Below are 24,068 nucleotides of genomic sequence, written 5' to 3'. Positions count from 1 at the left end.
TTTTAGTAACCAGATTGTGAACTTATGATTATTTATAATGCAAATCAAGGCATTCAACACATTTTGTTTCCATTCCAAAAAAGAAAATAAAAAGACTGAGATATGAAATTTCTACGTGAAGACGTAACTTCCATAATCGACACAAAGCAATTTCAAGGAGAAGAAAGTGCACTAAATGAAGTTCCAAGTGAACCATTTCAATGATGTGGGTTTTTCCTGACTCATGATATGGACTAATAGTTAACACATAATTTATTAGTGTCCTACTTACTAAAACCTTCCAACATTGCATGCCTTGGCAAACTAATTCATGCCCCATTAATTTAATATCCCACGACATTATAAACACTAGCACAGAAACCATCTGTTACACGCTAAGCAGGACTAATGCTCCTGAATCTGCATTCCAGGCTGCATATAGTGGGTTTAGGGGACAGGATGGAAATCTCACTAATTCTAGGTAAGAAGTATTTAGTAGTTTTATTTGAATGAAAATTGTTCCATCTCTAGAATCATGGAGAGGTGAAAAATATGGAGTAACTCCATCCTCTGAGTAAAAAAAAAAGGAAGCCATTCATGTATTTGTTGAAAATATTTAAGGCAGCTGACAGCACCAATGTTTTCATTATTAATTATTGGACATGTACGGGTACCCTGACGGGGAGATGGTCTGCTATTTAATATTTCAGACATATAAACACAGTAGTAACAAATTCTTGGACATAAAAGACACTGCTACTCATGATTCTTAAATGACTTGGGTTCAATCAATCGCCCTCTTGAATACCAAAAAGCTTCCCTTTAGAATATGAATATCACAGTTACGTTTGGGGGGTTTTAAACAAAGCCCATGTATTTTAAATATTATTCTAATACCAGGAGATGCCAAATACAGTCATACTGACTGTACGTACGTTTTTACTAACGTAGAACTAAGCTTTTTACATTAGAAGCCAAAAGGGGACATCGCTGAGAGTCCAAGAATTCAGGATTCTTCCCGAGCATAACTGAAATACTGAAATGGCATTAGGGACGTCAAACTGTGTTCCGTCTTGGAACCTTCCCACCGGAAATGCAAAGGGTAGGATCTTCATCGTATCCTAATGTTGATTTATCACTTTGATAGTTCTGCCTTGATACTTGTGGAGACGTTAAATAGTTTAGTAATCGGAGTCTTGATGAGTACCGGCTGGGCCTGTCAAATTTCCCGTGCGTAAAAATTAACATGAAGTACAAAATTTAGTAAAACAACCCAATTCATGACCTAGGTAACTTTGTTTTCTTCCTGAAAGTTTTCCCAAATCAAAGTATGGCTGTGAGTTACGGGTACAGTCCCCGATACTTTCAGGGAATATTTATGCACTCTCTAAATGAGAACCTAAAGTTTTAAAAGAAAGAACCCCTACCGCCAATTCCCGGCATCGCTTGAAAACCAACTGTTTGGGATTTTGGATCCGAGGTCCACCTCCAAAAGGCAATTTGCCTCACAAGTACAGATAGAACTCTGCGCATTTAAAATGCAAATGTTATGAAAGCAGGGAAATCAAACTGAGAACAGTAACAGTACAGACTCTGAAAATGTCAATCTCTGAAGACACTGGGGGGTTCGGCTTTCCCCAACCCCCTTCTCTGCCAACACAAAGCAGAGCGATTGGCTGTGGGGCGGACCCCTCTGCAGACCATCTGGCTCAGAGCCCCCCGGGCCTGGACTGTGTCCAGCCTCGGTCAGACTAACCGGAAGGAGGCAGAAACTTACGACTCTCTTCGACTGGTCTGAGCACCAACTCCCCGGAAACCTAACCATCTAGAATCTCAATAGCGCTTTACACAGAGTTTGCTACCTACACGAAAAGACAACGCACCGGGCGGGATTTACCAATCACAGTATAGAATCCCTTCCCTCTGGAAGCTTTCCAGCGAGCAGGGGGAGACAGGAAGAGCATGAAAGTGGTTCTGCTTCCGGGCACAATACTGACAACTGGTGGCCACTTGGAGGTTGAGAAGCCAACCCTCCTTTGTTCGTTCATTCAAAACGTTTAGAGCGCCCCTCCCCGCTGCATCGGGGGTGCTGCCGGCGAGGGATACACAAGTAACTGCGACTCCCGCGGCCAGTGCCCCCCAAGGGCTCACCGGTACCGCCCGGGGATCACCCTCGATCCCCAGCAAGGGAAGGCGGCCACGTAAGCCTCGCTCGCTGCCGGCAGACGTGGACGGTCAACACCCGCAAAACCCCCGGACGCTACAGCCGCCCTGGTCACGCAGACCCGGTGCACGGGGAGCACCGCCGCGGGGCAATCGGCCCCCCACTCCGTCTTCAGCTTCTCTGAGCACCGCACGAGCAAGGCGCTCGAGAGAACAGCACGTGCACGAAGGAACGCCAGCAGTTTGGACAGCGTGACGTCATCGTGACGTCATGACGACAAAACCGCTTGCAAGCAGCGTGCCAGCCGGACGGGGGAGAAGCAAACGTCATCTGTTATTCACTCATTCGCTTAAATCTGAAATTTCCCAGATGGCCTTTCTCGGAACGGAGTGCCGTACACCTTCACGTGACCTCCCCGTGGTGTAGACCATTTCCACACGAGGCCGGCTTATCCGTGGTTGAAAAATAAGCTACGTGAGCGTTTACCGAGTCCTTGTGCATAAAGCACGGTTTCCCTGCGTCCGCTTTCTCTCACTAAACTGACACAAAGGGAAACAATCCGGACAGGCCCGACTTTCAAGAATATTCTCCCAGAACTTCTGTCTCTCACGCTTTCTGTTCCCGGGTCTGGCGTGGAAACAGAAATACCCCCCCCCCCCCCCCAAAAGCCCTCTCCACAAAAATGTCCTTCCTCCGAGCATTTCCCACGAAGCCCCTTGGAAGGAGAAGAAGGCCTCGTTGAGGAGAACACAAAATTTTAAAAAGAGTGAGGGCGCGATGGAGAAGAGACACAGGCTTCAGCCTTAATCCAGAATCACACACAAGACACAAGGACCCGGAACTGGCTTTCAGTAGTTCGGCAAAAGTGGGCGGGGCTGTCCTCAAGCCACGCCCACAGGGCTAGCGCTAAACCTGGTTGCCAGGGGCTGCAGGGGCTGCGTCCTGAGTCCCGAGATGGTTCTCCCTGTTGGAAGGGGTGCAGGGGCCCAGCCGCCCGCCCACCGGCAGGCGTACCATTAAAGGTTCCTTTGCAGTGTCTCCACCCTAAGCTGCGCGCAGCCTGTCTGCAGGGGCCCCACCGCTAGAGGGAAGCCCCAGGTCACACGCATTCAGCTTCTCTTGGTTCCTGATCCCAGCAGTGGTCCTGAGCCCTCCGGGGGCCACCAAGCGAGATGGCCTCTGTGTAAGGACAATTTTGCCTTCAGGTACAAGGGAGCACTGCTTCAGCTCCACTCTGCTATTCTCAATAATCATTTACCTCTTGAGTGGATGTACTCAACAGTTTAAAGTAGTATTGGATTGACTAGTACAGAAAACAGATTTGAAAGACACGGAATGGCACATCCAAATAGTTATAAAAATCTAAGGGTCGTTTAACAACATCACTGTAACACTAAGACGCGACGCAAAATTTGTCATCTTCTGAGCCCTATACTCAATTTCCCATCTCGTAAACATCCCTTATTCTGGCACTATATTATTATCCATCATTATATAGCAAGTTGATGAAATCTGCATCTTTATATGAGGTGCCTTAAGCACAACTCAGTCATACGTTCAAAGCGTCAAACATCTCAGACTGCTTCCAAACGTCTGAGGTATGTTATAGCTGAATATGCCACATCAAGCTTTGTTCTATTAAAAGCTGTGATTGTTTTGAAAAAAAAAAAAAATGCTACATTTGTTTCTGCAATTTATTTCTATTTCTCTCTCCCTCTCAATCCACACACACATACACAGACTCACGTACATGTACTTTAAAATCTAATTTGTGTTTCAATGTCAAAAGCTCTCTTTTGTAAAGGTTTGTTATAAAAACTCTGTAAGAAAATTACAGAAACTTTGAAAATTAGAGGAAACTCAGCCCAAGGAGCCTACGAGGGGCACAGATCTAACAACATAACATCTTAATAGTGATCATTTATAAGCTTTAATTATGGCATTCTGTTACACTAAATAAATTTCCAGAAAAATAGCATATATTTCTTTCTAACATAAAAGTTCTTCATAGAGTCGAAATCATATGTAATATAAATTTCCACTATAAGAAGAACATTCTGGGAAACACGAAGTCTTATTTGGCCAAACATAAATTCATTTAAAACTATGCTACAGTATTCAAATCCAATATATTAACACGTGTTCAACTTGGGAGGAAATTTATTTCACTTCCCATCCCTTTTGAGTCCACATTTCTTTTGTCATAAATATAACAGCATCTTAAGTTCATGAGTGTGAACAAAATGTCTAATGCAAAGTCAGGAGTTCTCTTCCTACTGTGTCCACATGAAAATTATTTAATGATTTCTCTTTGCAAAATGCAGTAATACAAATACGTTTTTGAAATATAAAGAATATTTGTATAATCACTAATAATAATTGCTGAACAAAATCAAGGCTAATATTACCTTCTGCATTTTCAACATGTCATATCCAAATAAATTTTCACAAGTCCTTTGCCAAGCTTTTGTAGCCAACGATCTTACTTCAGTGGATTTATTTCCTCTCATTCTAACTTCTTTTATCTTTTGAAACACAGTAAAACTTTTACAGAGTGAAAAATGCTAATTCTGTCTACTTTATACTTTCTAGCATGTACTAAACACTCGGTTTTGTTCGTTTGTTTTTGTCGCCGTAAACTAGAAAACAATCCCCGCTCGATCCGAATGAGATCTTACCTTCTGGTTTGTTGTTTTTCCTCTTGAGCCATTTTTCTACGGTCTCAGCACTAACACTTTCAGATACAAACTCATCCAACACCTGGGGATGAAGGGAAAGATACGCCTTCACTTTTTCATCTGTCAGACCTGTGAAAGAATTAAAAAGACTAACATTAACCTGGATGACACCTCTGTGAGCATCAAACATATAGAAAAATGGCCCGTTATGCTAAGATTGACCTGCTACATAAAAAGAACATAAAGATGTGTACACATACATGGAATATTATTCATCCGCAAAGAGGATTTAAGTCCTGATACATGTTACAACACAGGGGAAACCCCGAACACAGTAGGGTAAATAAAAAAACCCAAACACAAAGGAGAGATATCCTCTGTTTCCACTTCTATGAACTACCTAGAACAGGCAAATTCGCAGAGACAAAGCAGATTAGGAGTTACCAGGGACTGAGGGAGGGGAGGATGGGGAATTTGCTACTTAATCGGTTTCCAGGGAAGGCAAAGTTGTAGAAGTCGACAGAGGTCATGGTCACAGTACACACGGGGAGTATAACTAATGCCGATGAATTATACATTTGAAATGTTCAAAATGGCAAGTTTTAGGTTATGTATATTTTGCCAGTATAAAAAAAAAAAAACAGTAAAAATGGCAAAAGTTAAAACTTCAGCAACTTGAAACTACAGACATGGGGCGCCTGGGCAGCTCAGTCGGGTAAGCGTCTGAATTCAGCTCAGGTCATGATCTCACAGTTCCTGAGTTCGAGCCCCGCGCTGGGCTCTGTGCTGACAGCTCGGAGCCTGGAGCCTGCTTCGGGTTCTGTGTCTCCCTCTCTCTGCCCCTCCCTTGCTCGTGCTCTGTCTCTCTCTCTCTCTCTCTCTCTCAAAAATAAATAAACATTAAAAACAATTTTTTTAAGCTACAGACGTTACATCACATTACACAGCTGCTTTCCAACAGCACCTTTCAGTGTGTACTTGGGCCGGCACTGTGCTCCCGTGCTGTGCAGGGAAGCCTTACCAAGCACTCAGATCTTTCTGGAAATAGTAACCACTGCTTCCAACACTCAAGGTGAGTGAGGCTCTAGGAGGGGAAGTGAACAGGAGAATATAATGCTGGTACGGTTGAGGTGCTAAAAAGGTGTTCGCGGCACAAATACACATCTTTCGTTGTTCGCAGCACAAAGTATCCTTTCTCTCAGGGGCACGACATCCGATGGTATTAACAACAATCAGCTCAGGATGATCAACAACCGTTCCCTGCTATCCCATGTTATGTGGTCAGTGTCAGTGAAATCAATTTTCGGTCTGATAACAACAACTGTTGACTATACACACGGGATTTTCAGGCAAAGTGCTTTTGCAAATTTTCACGTTGAACATACAAAATCGTGTGTTGTGAGACTGGTGCTTCGTGCCGGTACGCCATTCATCAACCAACTCCAAATCACAGACAGGCTATCAATAATTGTAAATCTGTGACGGCAATTATTTTTCACTACCGTGTCCCCTCTGTGAATTACTCAATAAATTACCATCCTTAGGGACAGTCAGATAAAAAAGGAAATAGAAAATTGTACTTTCGGTGACCAAAAGAAGAAAAGGAAGCATATCCTTATGACTCCAGGGAATAAGCTGCCTGTTCCCGACATCAGACCAGCCACAGAATTAACATGTGTTAATTAATTCTGCTGGGGACTAAAGTCACAACCCCTACGATGCTTCGATGCTTCGAGAGAATGGTATAGTCGAGAAGGCAAATAATTTCTTCAATGAATTCACTACTAAAACAGTCAATTTACGCTACAGACAGACGGATAGCTACGGATGTATAATTACACAGTTGTATTAGACAAAAGAAAACTCGGACCCTGTCTGGCCAGGGGGCAAAAGAGCCCCCGTGGTGTAAAATTCAGTTTGAGAAGTTCTACCAGGTGCTGAAGATAAGACTCAATAAAGTGAGAGGGGGCTCTCCTGACAGAATAAATCACAGTCCCCAGGTACAAAAGGCACAGGACGTTGAAGTGAACGGACGGCTGACTTGACCTCCAAGAAGACACACAATGCAAATTTCACACTCTCTTCAACGGTGTCCTTCGGTCCTTCACGGCGGTTCATGTCTGACACTTGCTTCCTTCCTAAAACTTCATCACTTTTGTGACTGTTCTTGTCCCAACTTCCTATCTGCTCCTTACTTCCGCTTTCTCCTCGCTCATCTAGGACGATGACAGCAAAATGTGAAGCAGGAATCCTAATGTATTTTTGATCTCCGGTCCCCGGACATTCTTCCATCTGGACTTAAAACTGAGTCACCTCCATCCCCTTCTTCCCAAAGTGGTTTCAACTCTCAGCTCTCCTCTTTTCTGCTACCAGTGCTCCCCAGCGTCCCAGAGACCCAGGCCGGAAATAGAAAAGTCGGCACTGACTCATTCTCCTTGTGGTCTCCGTTCATCTTACTGCACTACGATACCCATCCTGTTTGCTATCTTGTGTATCACATTAAAGGGCTTGTGTCTAAAATATACAAAGAACACTTACAACTCGACAAGAAGAAAACAGGCAACCCAATTAAAACGGAGTCGAGGATCTGAACAGACATTTCATCGGAAAAGATACCGATACGATAAATAAGCACATGAAAAGATGCCCATCTGTCCTTCGTGAAGTGAGGTTAAAAGTGAGATCCCACTATATACACCTGTGAGAATGGCTAACGTTGGCAAAACAGACTATCATTTTTGGCAAGGGTACGGGGCACTAACATTCCTCGTTCGCTGCTGGTGAGAATGCAAAATGGGAATGACTTTGGAAGACTGGCAGCTCCTTATAAAGCCAGATACGAGCTTAGCGTGTGACCTGGCACCCACACTACCAGGTGCTTAGCCGGCTGACCTGGACACTGACGTCCCCACAAAACCTGCATGTGAACGCGGACAGCAGCTTTATTCACCGCCATCCCAAACGCAAGGTGCCGAAACGGTCTCGCAGCAGGGCAGTGGCGCCTCCGCACAATGAGATATTATTCAGCGAAAGAGAAAACGTGCCAATGAGCCACGAAAAAACATGGATTAGGCCTCGACGCGTATTGCTAAGTGCAAAGGACTAGTGCGCAAAGGCTGCGTGTTGTGTAATTCTAATCATACGACGCTGTGGAAAAGGCCAAACTACAGCCGTTGAGAAGAGAGAGACCCACGGCTGCCAGGGCTGTAGGGAAGGGAGAAAGACGCACAGGGCATCTCTGCGGGTGAGAAAACTACCCCACATGACACTCTGATGGTGAGGGAGGGCGCATTCGTCAGAACTCACAGGTGTAGTAAAATTTTAAGAAAACATTTGGAAAAGTCAGGCTGTCTAATGGGAGGCAGCATACGGCCAAAGAATCTAAATGCATTACAAATGTATGAAACAACCTCAGCAAGGGAGGAGGGGGGATCAGGTGCTGAGCTAAGTAACTTCAGCAATGAGCGGAGTCTGTAAGACTAAAACCAAAGGAAATTCCACGGGGTCCAGGTACTCGAGTTGATCGAGTTATGCCATGTGGGTAGAATTTAACAATTCTCACCCCACGAGTCGTTTATCCCGGAACTGAACAATTAAATAAGTGCATGGTGGGAATGAGGCTTCTCAGCGGTAGAGTAAGCAAGAGGAGGAGTCTAGAATGATCTATGGGATAACGGATTAGAATTCGACACATCAGTATGGACTCCTATTTAAATGAACTCAGGCAGAGATGGTTACACATTCAAATACTGGTAGGTATGCTCTATATACACTCAGGTCAGTAGACATACATCCATTTGCTTGTTAGGTTAGCTGTGAGGGCCTAGAGGCAACAATAAGCCAGTACCCACACGTTCACGTAGCACCCAGATCTTTGCTTCTAATACCACTCCCCAATAAAAGGAACCGCAGCTCCTTGGAGAAATGGCCGAGTCTAGGAGCAGTACACAAAATACGTAAGACGAGCCGTAAAGTAAGGGAGTATACACAAAACGATGGGGTATGTCAAGGATACAAAAGCTGATTGAAAGAGTTCCCAATTATTAAAACAGGGAGCCATTTGAGTAGCAAAATAAAGCCCTGGATTATAATCCAAAGAGTGAAATAATAACCCTTCCTAGAGTCTGAATGTTTGTGTGCCAACTTCCAAACTCCTGTGTTAAAACCCTAATTGCCAAAGGTGATGGCGTTAGTGGGTGGGGCCTCTGCGAAATGCCTCAGCCATGAGGGTGGGACCTCATGAACGGGATTCTCGCTTCCTAAGAGGCTCCAGAGACCCCTGGACTCTTTCCACCGCGTGCAGACACACGAAGCCCGTGACCTGAAAGCAGGCCCTCACCCACCAAGCAGGTGCCATGACCTGAGACTTCCAGCCTCAGAACTGTAGGCAATAAATTTCTGTTGTCTAGACGCCACCCAGTCTGTGGTATCATAGCAGCCTGAATGGACTAAGACGGCCCCAGAGTCCATGCTGATATAAATAAATGCCTGAATAAATACACAGAGAAGAACAAATAGCCCACTCAGAAGAATCCAAACAATCTACGTAGACACTCTGCCCTTCAGGAGGCAGAGGATAACTCCCCACTCCTTGACCCTTCTTTTGTATAAATTACTCAAAACTAAAATTTTAAAGATCAGTTGAGTCGTAAATGAGTTACGACGTCTAAGTAAACATCTAGGCTAAAAAAGTTCATCAAATCCTGTATTCAATTACGGAGAAGGAATGACAGGTCACACACACACCATTTTGGCTGGAAATGCCATTTAGAATTCCAAAGAGTATCACCCGGCTTTACCTCTCAAAGGTCTCAAAAAATCGGAGTACAATTTTCTTCCCAAATTACCAATCACATCTCATGAAAATAACTACCTCCTTCAGCAAGAGGGGCACCATGGTAGCGGGAGGCATTATGGCCTGGCGATCAAAAGTACGGGCACAAGTTAGCTTCCTTTTCTCACCTGCTGACCCGGGCAAAGCGCCTCACCTCTCAGCCTGGCTTCCTATTTGCACGGGAATGAGATTCAAATGGGAATGGGAATAATAACAGAATCTACCTCATGGGTCATTACAACGACTCAATAACATAATTAATTCATAGACACCATTTTTGCCCGGTCCATTCAAGAACGGTACCAAAAATGCTGTTTTTTTACCTGTATGAAGCCAATGTTTACATTTGTCTAGAGGCTCTAATCACAGGCTTGTAACGTTTCATTTCTCTAACATTAAAACTCCAGATTTTCTACAACTTCCATTTTTTACAATATTTTACTTTTAGGTAATCTCTACACCCTCCGTGGGGCTCAAACCCACACCCTGAGATCAAGAGTTTCACACTCCAACTGAGCCAGCCAGGCACCCCTAAACTTCCATTTTTATCGTAGCATTTAATGTATACTCAAGGCCCTTAGCCATCAAAAGCAACCTCCCTCACTTTTTTTCTAACATTTTATCCACCTTTACTTGCTATTAACATCCAATTTTGCAAAGAACCTTCGGGCCAACACAGGACCAACCCAGAGTAAGACACTGAAATAACAACTCTCCACTCTTGGAAAGTGGTACATGTATGGATGTTTTGTTTGGTTTCTGACTTTGGTTTAATGTTTCCATAGCTTCCCATGGCCTGTACGTTCCGCTTATGTCAAAAAAAAAAAAAAAAAAGCTATTGTTTTTTATTCGTTTGCTTTTGTTTTTTGCCAATAAACCCAGTGAAAGCCATAAGGTTAGCCCAGGGCGGTCCTTAGCACACAGTAGCATCCAACGATTACAAATTTGCCACCAAAACTCCACACGAGGAATCACACAGATTACAAGTAACATGCAATTTTGAAACAATGTACATAAAAAATACTTCACGGAGCGCCTGGGTGGCTCGGTGGGTTAAGCAAGCAAAGCTTGATTTCAGCCCGGGTCACGACCACGTTTGTAAGACGGGGCCCCAAGTCCGACAGCGTGGAGCCTGCTTGGGATTCTCCGGCAGGGGTGCTGAGGGGCAGAGGTTGGGGCAAGGGTGCAGACAGAAGGGGAAGCACAAAGACCCTGACACACTGAACGTGCACACGGAGTTAGAGACCGCTGGATGAATTTCATTATTTCCATACCGCCCACCGAAGACGCCATAAAGGATTGCAACCTAAATAAAACCAACGCGAAAACAGCAGAGTGGGTCATGGAACGGTGAGCTGGAGCACTGAACCTGAAGGCAGGCAACAAAGAGCAAAACAAAGACTGATAAGGAGATTTGTAAAGACAATCGATTCTGTGGCCGGTGGTAACTGAGCCAACAACCTGAGGAACAGATAAGGAACAGCTTCCTTTCGGTGCCGAGTAACTCTTCTCAAGAAACAGACACACAGGTAGAAGCCACAGGATTCCTCCTACTTCGGTATTTTATTAGGGGACCACAGGGTGATAACGAAAAGGATTAGCTTCGCCGTGTTTCCGTCAGTGGTAATGCAGAGTATCAGGGACGAAATGCTAAGATCAGCCCCATTCATTCTTCATCTTTTTGTAAACCCAGTACCAAGACTACTTTCCTTCATCTCAGCAGAAATCTCATCAGAAAATCTTTCTCATCTCATCAGAGATCTCAGAGCCTCTCATCATACCACCCTTTTGGTTACTGCTGTCTGCAACCTACAAGTTCAGTTTTTTCCAATGGAGACCCCGTATCTGTGTGTGTGCGCGTGTGCGCCCGTGCACACACTCACACACACACACACACACACACAACCACACGAAAACACATAATGGGCTCTCATGTCCTCAACACCCAGCTTCAACAATAATCAACTCGTAGCCAATATTTTCCATCTGTGCCCCCACCCACTCTCTTCTCATATAATTTTGAAACAATCTCATGCATCATTTCAATACGTTCATAGATGTCAACGTCTATCTCTGAAAAACAACAACTATTCTAACCACGAATGTTATCATCACACGCACGGAGATATTAGCCATTATTTTTAATACCACCGACATCCCGATGTTGAAGTTCCTATTTTTCACTGTTTGTTTTAAGTAGCTTAAATGAATCCAGACCCAGGTAAGGTCTATATGCTACAGTTGGAGTTCTGTGGTATTTTCCCGAGGTCTCTCTTATCCCATCTATTTTGTTGTCCCCATTATAATTTATTATTGTAGAAAACACATCTTTTGTTCTATGCTTTTCTACAGTCTGTGTTCATCTCACTGTGTCCCTATGGTGCTGTTTAGCATGTTTATCTGCTCTTTGCATTTCCTGAAAACTGAAGTTAGATCTAGAGACAAACTGAGGTTCAATTTGGGGGGGAGGGGTGCGGGGGGGGGGAGGCAAGTTTCAAAGTGGTATTGTGCTCTTCTGTCAAAAGGCTTATACCATCTGGCTGTCTCTCTTGTCTGCGACATCAGCAGCATCTATGATCCAAGAGTTCCTAATTGGTTAGGGCTTGAAAACGGTGGTTTCCTAATTCTGGAATACGTTCTTCATTTATTAACTGAAATATCACAAAGAGAAACGTCACCTTGTTAACTATTTAGTTCGAATAAACAAGACTGGGTAAAGGCTTAATTTGTTCCCCTTTGTTTACAATTTTCACAGGGAATTGGTTCAGTAGCAATCTCTTGTAGGTGAGCAACTAACAAAAATAGCATTAGTACGAAATCACAGATTTGAAAACATCTGATCTGTTTCTTCAGCTGTAGTTACAGGCCTAAGTTGGAGAGACCGAGGCTTGGTTCCGGACCGCCACAACAAAGCAAGTATCTCAACCTCGACGGCTGGTGACCGATCAGTGGCGGACACTGGCCGATCAGAGCGGTGCACGCTGAAGGCTAGGGCGCTGGTGTCCATTTCAAATGTAAAATAAGATAACAATGAACTTGAACTCTTCCTTTCACAGATGATTTTTCTGCAGCACGCGATTCTGTTTAATAGCATTCTACCCACAGAACTTCTTTCAAAATTTGAGTCAATCCTGGGGCGCGTGGGTGGCTCAGTCGGTTAGGCGTCCGACTTTGGCTCAGGTCATGATCTCACGGTCCGTGAGTTCGAGCCCCGCGTCGGGCTCTGTGCTGACAGCTCGGAGCCTGGAGCCTGCTTCGGATTCTGTGCCTCCCTCTCTCTCTGCCCCTCCCCTGCTCACGCTGTCTCTCCCGGTCTCTCAAAAATAAATAAATAAATAAATAAATGTAAAAAACAACAACAACAACAACAAAAAAAAACATTTGAGTCAATCCTCTCAAACCTGCCACTGCTTTATCAACTAAGTTTATAGCATATTCGAAATCCTCTGTTGTTGTTTCAACAGCCTTCACAGCATCTTCACCAGGCGTAGGGTCCATCTCAAGAAACCACTTTCTTTGTTCATCCATAAGAAGTAACTCCTCACCCGTTCAAGTTTCATCATGACACTCCAGCCATTTAGTCCCATCTTTAGGCTGTGCTTCTAATCCTAGTTTTCTTGCTATTTCCACCATATCTGCAGTTACTGCCTCCACTGAAGTCTTGAACCCCTCCAAGTCCTCTATGAGGGTTGGATCGACTTCTTCCAAACTCCATTAAATACCAGTATCAGACTGGTATTCTGATCTCTTCTCATGAACTATGAATACTCTTCATGGCATCTAGAATGGTGAATCCTTTCCACAGGGTTTTTAGTTTACTTTGCCCACATCCATCAGAGGAATCACTATCTACGGCAGCTACAGCCTTAGGAAGTGTCTTTCTTTCTCTTTCTTTCTTTCTTTCTTTCTTTCTTTCTTTCTTTCTTTCTTTCTTTCTTTCTTTCTTTAACGTTCATTTGTTTTTGAGAGACAGAGAAACAGGGCACGAGCAGAGGAGGGGCACAGAGAGAGAGGGAGACACAGAATCCGAAGCGGGCTCCAGGCTCTGAGCTGTCAGCACAGGGCCCGATGCGGGGCTCGAACTCACAGACCGTGAGATCATGACCTGAGCCGAAGTCGGACGCTCAGCCAACTGAGCCACCCAGGCGTCCCCCTAAACTGCACCCTGAAATGTCGTAAGGATTCTTTCCTGAGACGCCTGGGTGGCTCCGTCAGTTAAGCATCCGACTCTTGATTTCAGCTCAGGTCAGGAGCTCACACTTGCCCGAGTTTGAGGCCCCGGGTCGGGCTCTGCACAGAGCCCACGTGAGAGCCTCCTTGTCTCTGCCCCTCCCCCCACCCCTTGCACTCTGTCTCTTTCACAATAAATAAATAAACTTAAAAAAAAAAACACAAAACTCTTTCCTGACCTTCTTGAGCATCAGGCTCAACGGAAATGCAACACTATGATTTCTGGAACAGTAAACGGGCATCGGCCTGAAGCCGGGCACTGACTTCTTTCAGCTACAACAGTCCACGATGGCATCTGCCTCCAACAGAAGGCACTTTTGTCTACATTGAAAATCTACACTTAGCGTAGCCACCTTCGTCAATCATCTCCGCTCCATCTTTGGGATGATTTGCCGCCTCACCTGGACCTCTGATGTCACGGAGGCGGCTTGTCTGCTGATGCCTCGTGGACCGGCCCTTCCGGCGTCAGACCCTCCTCCTGCAGCTTCCTCACCTCTCTCGGCCTTCAGCAAAGTCCAGAGAATTAAGGCCTCGCTCTGGGCCGGTCTCGGCTTAGGGGAAACAGGGCTCACTCCATCTATCCAGGCTACGAGAACTTTCTCCATTTCAGCAATAAGGCTGCTTCGCTCGCGTATCATTTGCACGTTCACTGGAGCAGCACTTAGTTTCGTCCAAGAACCTTTCTTTTGATTTCACAACGTGGCTCCCTGGTGGATGCGAAAGGCCCAGCTGTTGGCCCTTGTCAGCTTTCGACACGCCTTCCTCAGGAAGCGTCACCGTCTCTGCCTTCTGATGTGAAGGACGTGGGGCTCCACCGTAGGGTGTGGGGTACCTGGCCTCATTTCGATCCTGCCGTGTTTCAGGGGCTCGCGAGGCCCCCAGAGAGGGGCACACAGGGAACAGCTGGTCCGTGAAGGAGTCGGAAAGCGCAGTTATCGAGTAAGTGGGCCACTGCACCCGGGCGCCCTCCATGGGGCCCCCGAAACAGTTACAACGGTAACATCCTGATCACCGTAACAAACACGATAATAACGAGAAAGGGTGAGGTAGGCCAAGAATTGCCAAAACGTGCCACAGGGACACGAAGCGAGCAAGCGCCGTCGGAAAAACGGGAAACGTGGCGGATGCGGCGTCGCCACAAACCTTCAACTCGTACAACAAACAAACAAACGCATTCTTTGTGAGGCACAATAAAACGAGGTGTGCCTGTAAACGGGTCGTCACCCTCGCACTATAAAAGCGGAAAATGAACACAGACAAGTAGTTGGATCCGTTTTCTACTGGCCACGGGGCCAATAATGGAGGTGGGAACAAAGATAACAAGCCTAAAAACGCGCTTTTTCTTTTTTAATGTGTATTTGTTTCTGAGGGAAATGAGCGAGTGAGCAGGGGAGGGGAGAGAGAGAGAGGGAGACAGAGGATGACAAGCGGGCTCCGCACATCAGCACAGTGCCGGACGCGGGGCCTGAACTCAGGAACCGTGAGATCACGACCGGAGCCGAAGTCAGACCCGAAAGTGGCTGAGCCCCACCCCGGGGCGTCCTGAAAACTCACCTCTTAAAGCACAATTGCCCCGTGTCTTCCGTTCTCTCCTGGCTGATCTTAATATATTTTAACAGGATCACCACCGACTAGTGTCACCCCCCAATGTGCAATTATGTCACACGTTTTAACTCAATTTATAAATTGAAACACCTGACTGCTCAATCTGAGGCTTTGATAAGAGGGTGGGAAGAAATTCTGGGAGCAGAAACGGCCCGAGTCATGGGCTAGCCCTGAAAATTGGTCTAATCTGAGCCTCTGCTGTCGCCCACGCTCCCTTCTTTCCTTACAGGTGCGGCCCCTTCCCTGCCGTGCTCTCTGCCTGGCTAGGGGCACCCAGCCAGTCTAAAGGCACCTTCCCGGAGACCTCTCACTAGGCACCCCTTCTGCGCCCACTGCCCTGCTCCATGAGCCCTCCCTCTAGTCGCTCTGACACTCCGAGGCCTCGGCCCACGCTGGAACCCTCCTTTCGGTTAGCGTGAGCTTATAAAGCTGCAGCCTCTCCAAGGAGACAACCAGCTCCACGAGGGCAGGGACTGATGTTCCAACGTCAGCTACGCGGCATGGCCCCCGGACCCTGACCGTCCACCGCTGTCCACGCAGCACGGTCCCGAGCTCTGTGCGGAAAAGACAACACGGGGGGCCCGAGACCGCTCCCGTCCTAGAGGCCACCGGCGGGCCCCGAGAACGCGGCTCTGGAGCAGCACCGAGGGCCCCCGTGCCCGGGATGCCGGTGTGGACAGCACAGTTGATGCCCAACACCCGTTCTCCTTCCAGGAGTCCGCAGGTGTGGACAGTGCCAGGGGGAGGGTGCCTATGCGACCAGCCCCAGGAAAAACACGGAGTCCCAAGTCTCTGTTGAGTCCTCCTGGTAGACGGCACTTTACATGTGTTGTCACAATTGTTGCTGAGGAATCCGAGCTCCCCGTGACGTCCCTGAGAGAAGACTGCTGGCCGCACAGGCCAGGTCTCCCGGGTCGTGGCCTCGTGCACCTTCCCCTTGCCGATGTTGCATCGTCTGCCCTTTTGCCGTAAGAAATCTTAACCGTGAGTACGACCTCACGCTGCGTCCCGGAGTCACCCTCGCAAGTTACGAAAGTTACAAAAACCGTCTCGGGAGCGCCCGGCACAGGACCACGGTCATTAAATGAATTAACCAGCGAGTCATTCTTTGTCTTGATGTGACCTCCCAGAAGTGCAGATGTGTGTGCTCGAAGCCGTGCCGAGTCCTGCAAGATCACGTCCCGCAAGGTGCGTCCAGGCCTGTGTCCAAGGGTCCAAGGAAAAGACCCCTCCTCCTGGCAGCCCACTGCTCCTACTCAAGTTCCCAATCTTCCTTGAGACCAGATGAGAGTCTCTCTTTCTCTAGCACTGTTTCCTGTTTCTTTTTCCATCCAAACAGTTTACGGTCTACAGGGTTTTCTGAAAAATTAGAATGTCTTTATGTTTTGAATATGCTTTCTAATTGTGACATCCCCCAGTCCACCTAGACTGTAACACCAGGTCAGGAAATATATCCTTGTGAATAGTGCAACACGGAACCCTTTATATCCATGCGTTTCCCCACAAAGTGCTACTACGCATTAGCTTATGAATATAAGGCTTTATAAAGCAGTTTCTTCTACCCCTTTATCAAAAAAGGGAAGGGATAATGGGCTCTAAAGGTAATTTCTTCTTTGGGCTTCTTTAATGAAAAAGGCAAAATCCTTTCCATGCCATAAATAAAGGTTATCACGTGCCAGATGTCAATGGTTTTCAGTATCACTGACATGACTCCAAAGTTATAACAAAACACGTAGATTAGATGCTTCTCTGGATTTTGTCAAGCCCCACAGCCAATGATGTCACTGTTTTCAACCAAGGAGGAAAAACAGGTAGGAAAGTAAGAACAGAGGCCTTATTATTTTCCCCAGAAAAAGGAAAACAATCCTAAAAATCACGTTGACCCACAAAAGACCGTGCCGAGCCTCACGGAATGCTGAGAGAATACAACAATGACGATTTCAAACTTAACTGCAAATTTATAGTAATCAAAACTGTATGGTCCTGGCAGCGAGAGCCCAGAAATAGACCTTCACATACACACTCAACTCATAACTGACAAGGGAGCCTCCAAGACTGGAGGGGACAAGACAGCCTCTTCAACAAGTAGTGCTGGGAAAACTGAAGAACCACCCACAGAAGAATAAAATCAGATCCTTATTTTACACCACGAACAAAAATGAACTCAAAACGTAATAAAGACTTAAAAGAAGACCTGAAGCTGGGGTGCCTGGGTAGCTCACTTGGTTAAGCATCCGACTCTATTTCAGCTCTGGTCATGATCCCAAGGTCATGGGCTTGAGCCCTGCATCAGGCTCCGTGCTGAGCGTGGAGCCTGCTTGGGATTCTCTCTCTCTCTCTCTCTCTCTCTCTCTCTCTCTCTTGCTCGCTCTCAATCTCGCTCTTTCTCCCTTCCATGGCCCCTTTCCCCAGCTTGTTCTCTCTCTCAAATAAAATAAAATACGACCTGAAACCATAAAACTCCTAGAAGAAAACATGGAAAAAGCTCCTTGACATTGGTCTTGACAATGATTTGATGGAAATGACACCCAAAGCACAAGCAACAGAAGGAAAAGTAAGCAGGACGACCTCAAACTCAAACTCAAAACCTCCTGCACGGGGGAAAAAAAAAAAAAAAAAAAAATCAGCAAAATAAAAAGGCAGCCTATGCATAAGAGAAAATATTTGCAAACTAGTTGATAAGGGATTAATATCCAAAACATATAAGGAATTCATATAGTTCAAAAACAGAACAAAAAAAAACCAATCTGATTAAAAAATGAGCAAAGGACCTGAATAGACATTTTTCCAAAGAGCACGTAAAAATGGTCGCCAGATACACGAAAAGATGCTCAGAGAAAAACAAACACCACGTGATCTCTCACATGCAGAATTTAAGTAACAAATCAAATGAGCAAACAAAGGAAAGAGAGGCCAAAAAACAGACTGGTAAATACAGGCCACAAACTGGTGGTCGCCAGAGGGGAGGGGAGTGGGGGGGGGGCGGGGAGACGGAGAAATCGGGTGAGGAGGACACGTGTGGTGATGAGCACTGAAAAACGCACGGAACCGGTGAATTGTCACACTGTACGCCTGAAACTAACACAACACTGTATGTTAATTACACTAGAATCAAAAAGAAAAGAAAAGATGCTCAACATCACTCATCATCGGGGAAACGCCATCGAAACCACAATGAGGTATCACCGCACATGTGAGAAGGACCATCACCACGACAAGAAATAACAAGTGTCGGCATTTTCGTGGGAAAAGGGGAACCCTTGTGCACTGCTGGTGGGACTGTAACTGGGTGCAGCCACTGTGGGAAACAGTATGGAGGCTCCTCAGACGACAGCAACCCCACGTCCGGGTATACACCTGACGGAAATCCACTCCCTGTCTTGACGAGATGTTGGCATCCCTACGTTCACTGCAGCATCGTTCCCAACAACCAGGCCATGGACACAACCTAACCGTCCAACAGCAGATGAATGAATCAAGAAGGTGGGGTGTTAACACACACGCGCGCACACACACACACGCACACACACACACAGGAATATTACTCAGCCATAAAAGAAGGAAACTGCCTTTTGTGACGAGACAGATGGACCTTGAGGATGTTGTATTAACTTAAATAAGGCAGACAGAGGAAGACAAATAATGTACGATGTCATTTATAGGTAGAACCTAAAGAAGCCAAACTCAAAGAAATACAGACTGGCATGGGGGTCGCCAGAAGCTGGCGGGGGAGGGGGTCAGCGTACAAACATATCGCTCTAAGTTCTGGGGATCTAATGTGCAGCTGGGGACTATAATTAACAAAGCCATACTATACATCTGACAGTTGTTAAGAGAGTAGGTCCTAAGAGTTATCGCCACACACAAAAAACGCGGGGGTGGTGATGTTAACTGACCTTCTCGTGGTAATCATTTCTCAGTATATACATGTACGGAATCATCAAGTTGTGCACTTACTTCACAACTATACAGAAGACAATCATATCTCAATAAAGTTGAAAAAATTTAATGCCTTCTAATAATTATCCCTGCCTTCTATCCACCTCACCTAAATAATCTCTTCCTACCCAAGTACATTCCTACAGAAAGACGATTCGCCCACGACCTAAAGCAGTCATTGAATGAACCTTGATTGAATATACTGCCAGGATTCTGACCTACATAAATGACTATTTATTCCAAGTGAATTAACAGCTGCAGGGTACTTTGGTTGCAGAGGAGACACTGTTTCTAACGATCCTAATTTGCGAGGGCAAATCCCACACTGCAGTATTTCTAAGCCAAAATAAAATTAAGTATGTGTTTCCCCTTGGCTGAGAACATCAATGCAAGTTTCTTTAACTGAGAAAGGCACATAAAAACCTAAGCTGCTCAAAGTCATAAGGATGAAAACAACAATTTTTCAACTAAAATTAAAAGAATTAGCTGAAGTACACCAAAATTCACCCTTTTCATGACTCATAAAACTACATTTCCAAAGGAAAGTCTAAAAACAGAGGCAGATATTCAGGCACAGGTTATGCAGTACAAAGGGTTTAACACTCACCTCTTTACGTCAAGTTCAGTTATAAATCCAAAGTAACCTGGCGGGAGGCAGCACACCCTCGCTCCCCAGGTTCTGAGCTACCAGACCCAAGCTCAAATATGGGCTATGTGCACGAAGAAAGTCACTTAACCCTCTAAGACTCCTCGTCCCCACAAACAAAAGATGGGCCCAATCATGGGACCTACTCCATAGGGAGTAGGGGTATAGGGATATCTATAGGAATACAGGTAAAGATGTGCACACATCCGAGGTGGTTAGTGAATTATATTTAATGACATCCATCCAAACCAGTAAGAAATCCTAGAATTTAAGTTTTTGACCGAAATCCAAATGTAATTTGACCTCACAAAACCCATATTTACCTATATTTGGCGCATATTTCATCTAGGTGTTTTTCAGAAATAGTAACACTTTAGATATACCCGTGACTGTTTAAACTGACAATTATGAAACCCGGGGACTGCCCAGCTAACTGCCACATGAACAAGAACGTATACCTGACCGCTCACCGCACAGGAACCCAGGCAGGTCTAAATTCAAGAGCTCCCAGGCAGGACCACACAAGCATAGGTGCCAAAGACTGGATTAAGTCAATTAACTACTGGAAAGAGCCAGAGGATCATGGAGTTCAAGGGCATGGATATAATGACGCTGCACAGAGTGCAGAGGGTGAGGTTAGCTGAGGGCAAATCCATAAGTAAACCTGAGGGCTGTCTTGAAGGAGGTAATCGGTGAATCAGAAGATGGGTGACAACAGGAAAGGAGCAAACAGGCTAGAGATAAAGACAGAAGCAACCCAAGAAAGTTCAAGGTTTGGGCCCTGAAGACAGCTGGGATGGACAAAACTCCCTTTTTTGGATGGTGGTGACACCGGGGAAACGGTTCGAGCGTTGGGATGGTTGATCTGGATGAAAGGCGCAAGGACCGAGCAGCCATCGACTTTGAAAAGCAGCAGGTCGAGTCAATGTTATTAACATGATCCGTATGGTAACATTAACCAATGGACGGAGATCAAACTCCGTCCCCGAAAGCGAAAGTGGTTCCTCCAATGTTGGACAACAGCCACTGCACACAGAAAAGCCGAATGCTGAATAAACACACTCGGCACCTCGGCCACAAAACACGCAACGAATCCGTGGACCATCGTCTCAGCTGCCGACAACACACTTAAACTAATAACAAGAAAAATTTTAAACCTACTACTAGATACTGAGATCTCTGGTGAAGCGTTTGCTAAAATGTTACAAAAAAAATTAATGATAAGCACTGCCATGGAAATAAACCTTACAGTAGTATACAGTGTTTGAAGAAAGCTTTTTAAAAGGACTTTATAAAGGAAAGAAAATCGGTTTCATGTGATGCAATTTAATGTGCTGAAATAGAACAGAAAAGTGGAGAAAAGAGAAACATACAAAAAAAAAAAAAAGATGCTGTAAGACATACACAGACAGACTTTGAATCAATAAGCACAGTGTTCGCTGTTTTACCACCAGGACTTAGAGAAGACAGTCAGAATAACAACAGTCATTTCTCAGGCCCATTTAATGCCCCGGTGATTATGTTCTTTTAGTATTCACATCAGCCTCTTTGTTTAAAAGAAGTATACCCTAAAAGTGAAAGTACACAAATTCCATATGTTAGGGATTTCTATAAACAATTCCTAATTTTACTTGCCAAAAGGAATTTTAAAAGTCATGTATTCATATACAAATTTGAAGCGAAGAAAATGAAAGAATACAGACATCTCGTCAAAAGGACTGAAAGTCGTTTTTGTTTACTTTACTAGAAAACATACCTTAAGATTTTGTACTATAAATTGATCCAGAAATTGTATTTTTCTGAACTTCCTCTGTGACAGTATATTATCACTATTTACACTTCTGCAACGTAATTGATTTAAAAATATAATTGAAGTCTTACTGTGTCAGGTATTATACTGTGTTTTAGGATGAAATCAGGGAACATAAGAAAAAGTCGGAAGAGCAGTCAGATAACCATGCTGCCAGGCTGACAAAGTACATCGACCGAATACAAAACGTGTCCGACACCAGTCCTTCTAAACACTGAGATTCAGCAAACGTTTACTGAATGCATACTAAGAACGAGACGTACCTATGCGGTTCAGATACAATAAGCAAACGATATCCTTAAGCTTACGGAGTCTTAAAATTCTCTTTAATACTAGGTAAGGCTAGCCAACAAGAGCTAGTGACAAATTTAAAAAGACAACGAAGGGGTAGGAAACACCAAAGGTGACTCCACCATTTCCAGCTTAGGTAACTGACGGTGACTTGAAACACAGGAGGTAACAGACGATTCACGGAAAAGAAAGCGGTTTTGGTTTGAGATGTGCCAAACTGCAGTGGCCCACAAGATCATCTATATGGTGATGTCTAGCAAGCAGTAGGAAATACACATCTGCAGCTCAGAAGAAAGGAGGGGCTACGCGGTATATACTAGAAGTCCTCCACATTGATAACAGATTTACAAATGAATCAGATTTCCCAGGAATACTGCATTACAACCTACAGAGCCAAAGAAAATGTTAATCTGCATCTCTGACCTACTTTTTAAAATCAGGGAAGAAAAGAGGGGCACCTGGGTGGCTCAGTCGATTGAGCGCCCCACTTCGGCTCAGGTCATGATCTCGCGGTCCATGAGTTCGAGCCCCACGTCGGGCTCTGTGCTGACAGCTCAGAGCCCGGAGCCTGCTTCCGATTCTGTGTCTCCCTCTCTCTCTGCCCCTAACCCACTCGCGTTCTGTCTCCATCTCTCTCAAAAATAAATAAACATTTAAGAAAAAAAAATTTTTTTAATTTTTTTAAACCATAATGAGATATCACTTCACACTTGTTAGAAAGACTCAAATCAAGAACACAGGGAACAGTGAGCGATGGCAAATATGGAGAGCAAAAGGAATCCTCGCGTACTGTTGTTAGTGGGAATGCAAACTGGTGCAGCCACTTAGAAAACAGTATGGAGGAGGTTCCTCACAAACAGTTGGAAACAGAATTACCATATAACCCAGTAATTCCACTACTGGGTATTTACTCAAAGAATATGAAAAGACTCACTTGAAAAGATAGATGCACCCCTCTAATTATTGCAGCCTTATTTGCAATAGCCAAATTCTGGAAGTAGCCCAAGTGTCCATCAACAGATGAATGGATAAAGAAGATGTGGTTTATACACACACACACACACACACACACACATAATGGAATATTACTCAGCCAAAAAAAAACCCAACAATGAAATCTTACCATTCACAACACCATGAATGGAGCTAGGGAGTATAATGCTAACTGAAATAAGTCAGAGAAAGGCAAATACCATACAACTTCACTCGAGTGTAATTTAAGAAACAAAACGAATGCACAAAGACAAAAAAAAGAGAGAGAGAGAGAGAGACAAGCCAAGAAACAGACTCTTCACCACAGAGAACGAGCTGACGGCTACGAGTGGGGAGGTGGGTGGGGGGATGGGTGAACTAGGTGATGGGGATTAACGAGCACACTTATGACGAGCCCTGAGTAATGTGCAGAACCGCTGAAACGAATATGACACTGTATATCAACTATGCTGGAATTAAAATTTTTAAATAATTATAAAACTTATGCCATTCTAGACATTCAAGGCATTAAAATAAGGAGATGACCCAGCTGGGTCTGACCTGAGCCCACGAGCCCTTTTAGGAGCCAAGATTTTCTCCCGCTGGTGCTGGTGGCAGAAGAGGAAAGGCGGGCCGGAAGCACAAGGAGGGCCCAAGGCGCCTCGGCTGCCTCGAAGATGAGAAGCCACGTGTCGAGGACAGCAGACAGGCTCCGGGTGCCGGGGGAGGCCCCACACGGATGGCCGGCGAGGGGATGGGGACCTCGGTCCCATAATCACAAGGAACTGAATTCGGTCAATGGCAAGAATGAGTTTGGGAGCAGAGCTTTCCCGAGAGCCTCGAGCTGAGAATTCAGTACGGCAGACACCTTAATGTTAGTCTTGCGATAACGTGAGCCAACGAAACAACACAGAACAGGC

The 24,068-nt window shown here is 45.2% G+C and overlaps 1 protein-coding gene across 6 annotated transcripts in view; it reads right to left on the bottom strand.

The window, feature by feature from the left end:
- Window positions 1-24,068, bottom strand: part of PDE10A (phosphodiesterase 10A) — a 599,454-nt gene that overhangs the window by 171,687 nt on the left and 403,699 nt on the right. For all 6 annotated transcript variants that reach the window (XM_019412750.2, XM_019412748.2, XM_053904295.1 and 3 more), the window contains one exon: window positions 4,822-4,950. In XM_019412750.2, the coding sequence (XP_019268295.1) occupies window positions 4,822-4,950 (129 nt within the window). The remainder of the gene's footprint in view (window positions 1-4,821; window positions 4,951-24,068) is intronic.

This window comes from Panthera pardus, unplaced genomic scaffold, assembly GCF_024362965.1.
Source record: "Panthera pardus isolate Hobbes unplaced genomic scaffold, ASM2436296v1 HiC_scaffold_17, whole genome shotgun sequence".
Lineage (NCBI taxonomy): Eukaryota > Metazoa > Chordata > Mammalia > Carnivora > Felidae > Panthera > Panthera pardus.
The sequence above is the reverse complement of the archived record's forward strand: the minus strand, read 5'-3'. Positions and strand labels throughout refer to the sequence as shown.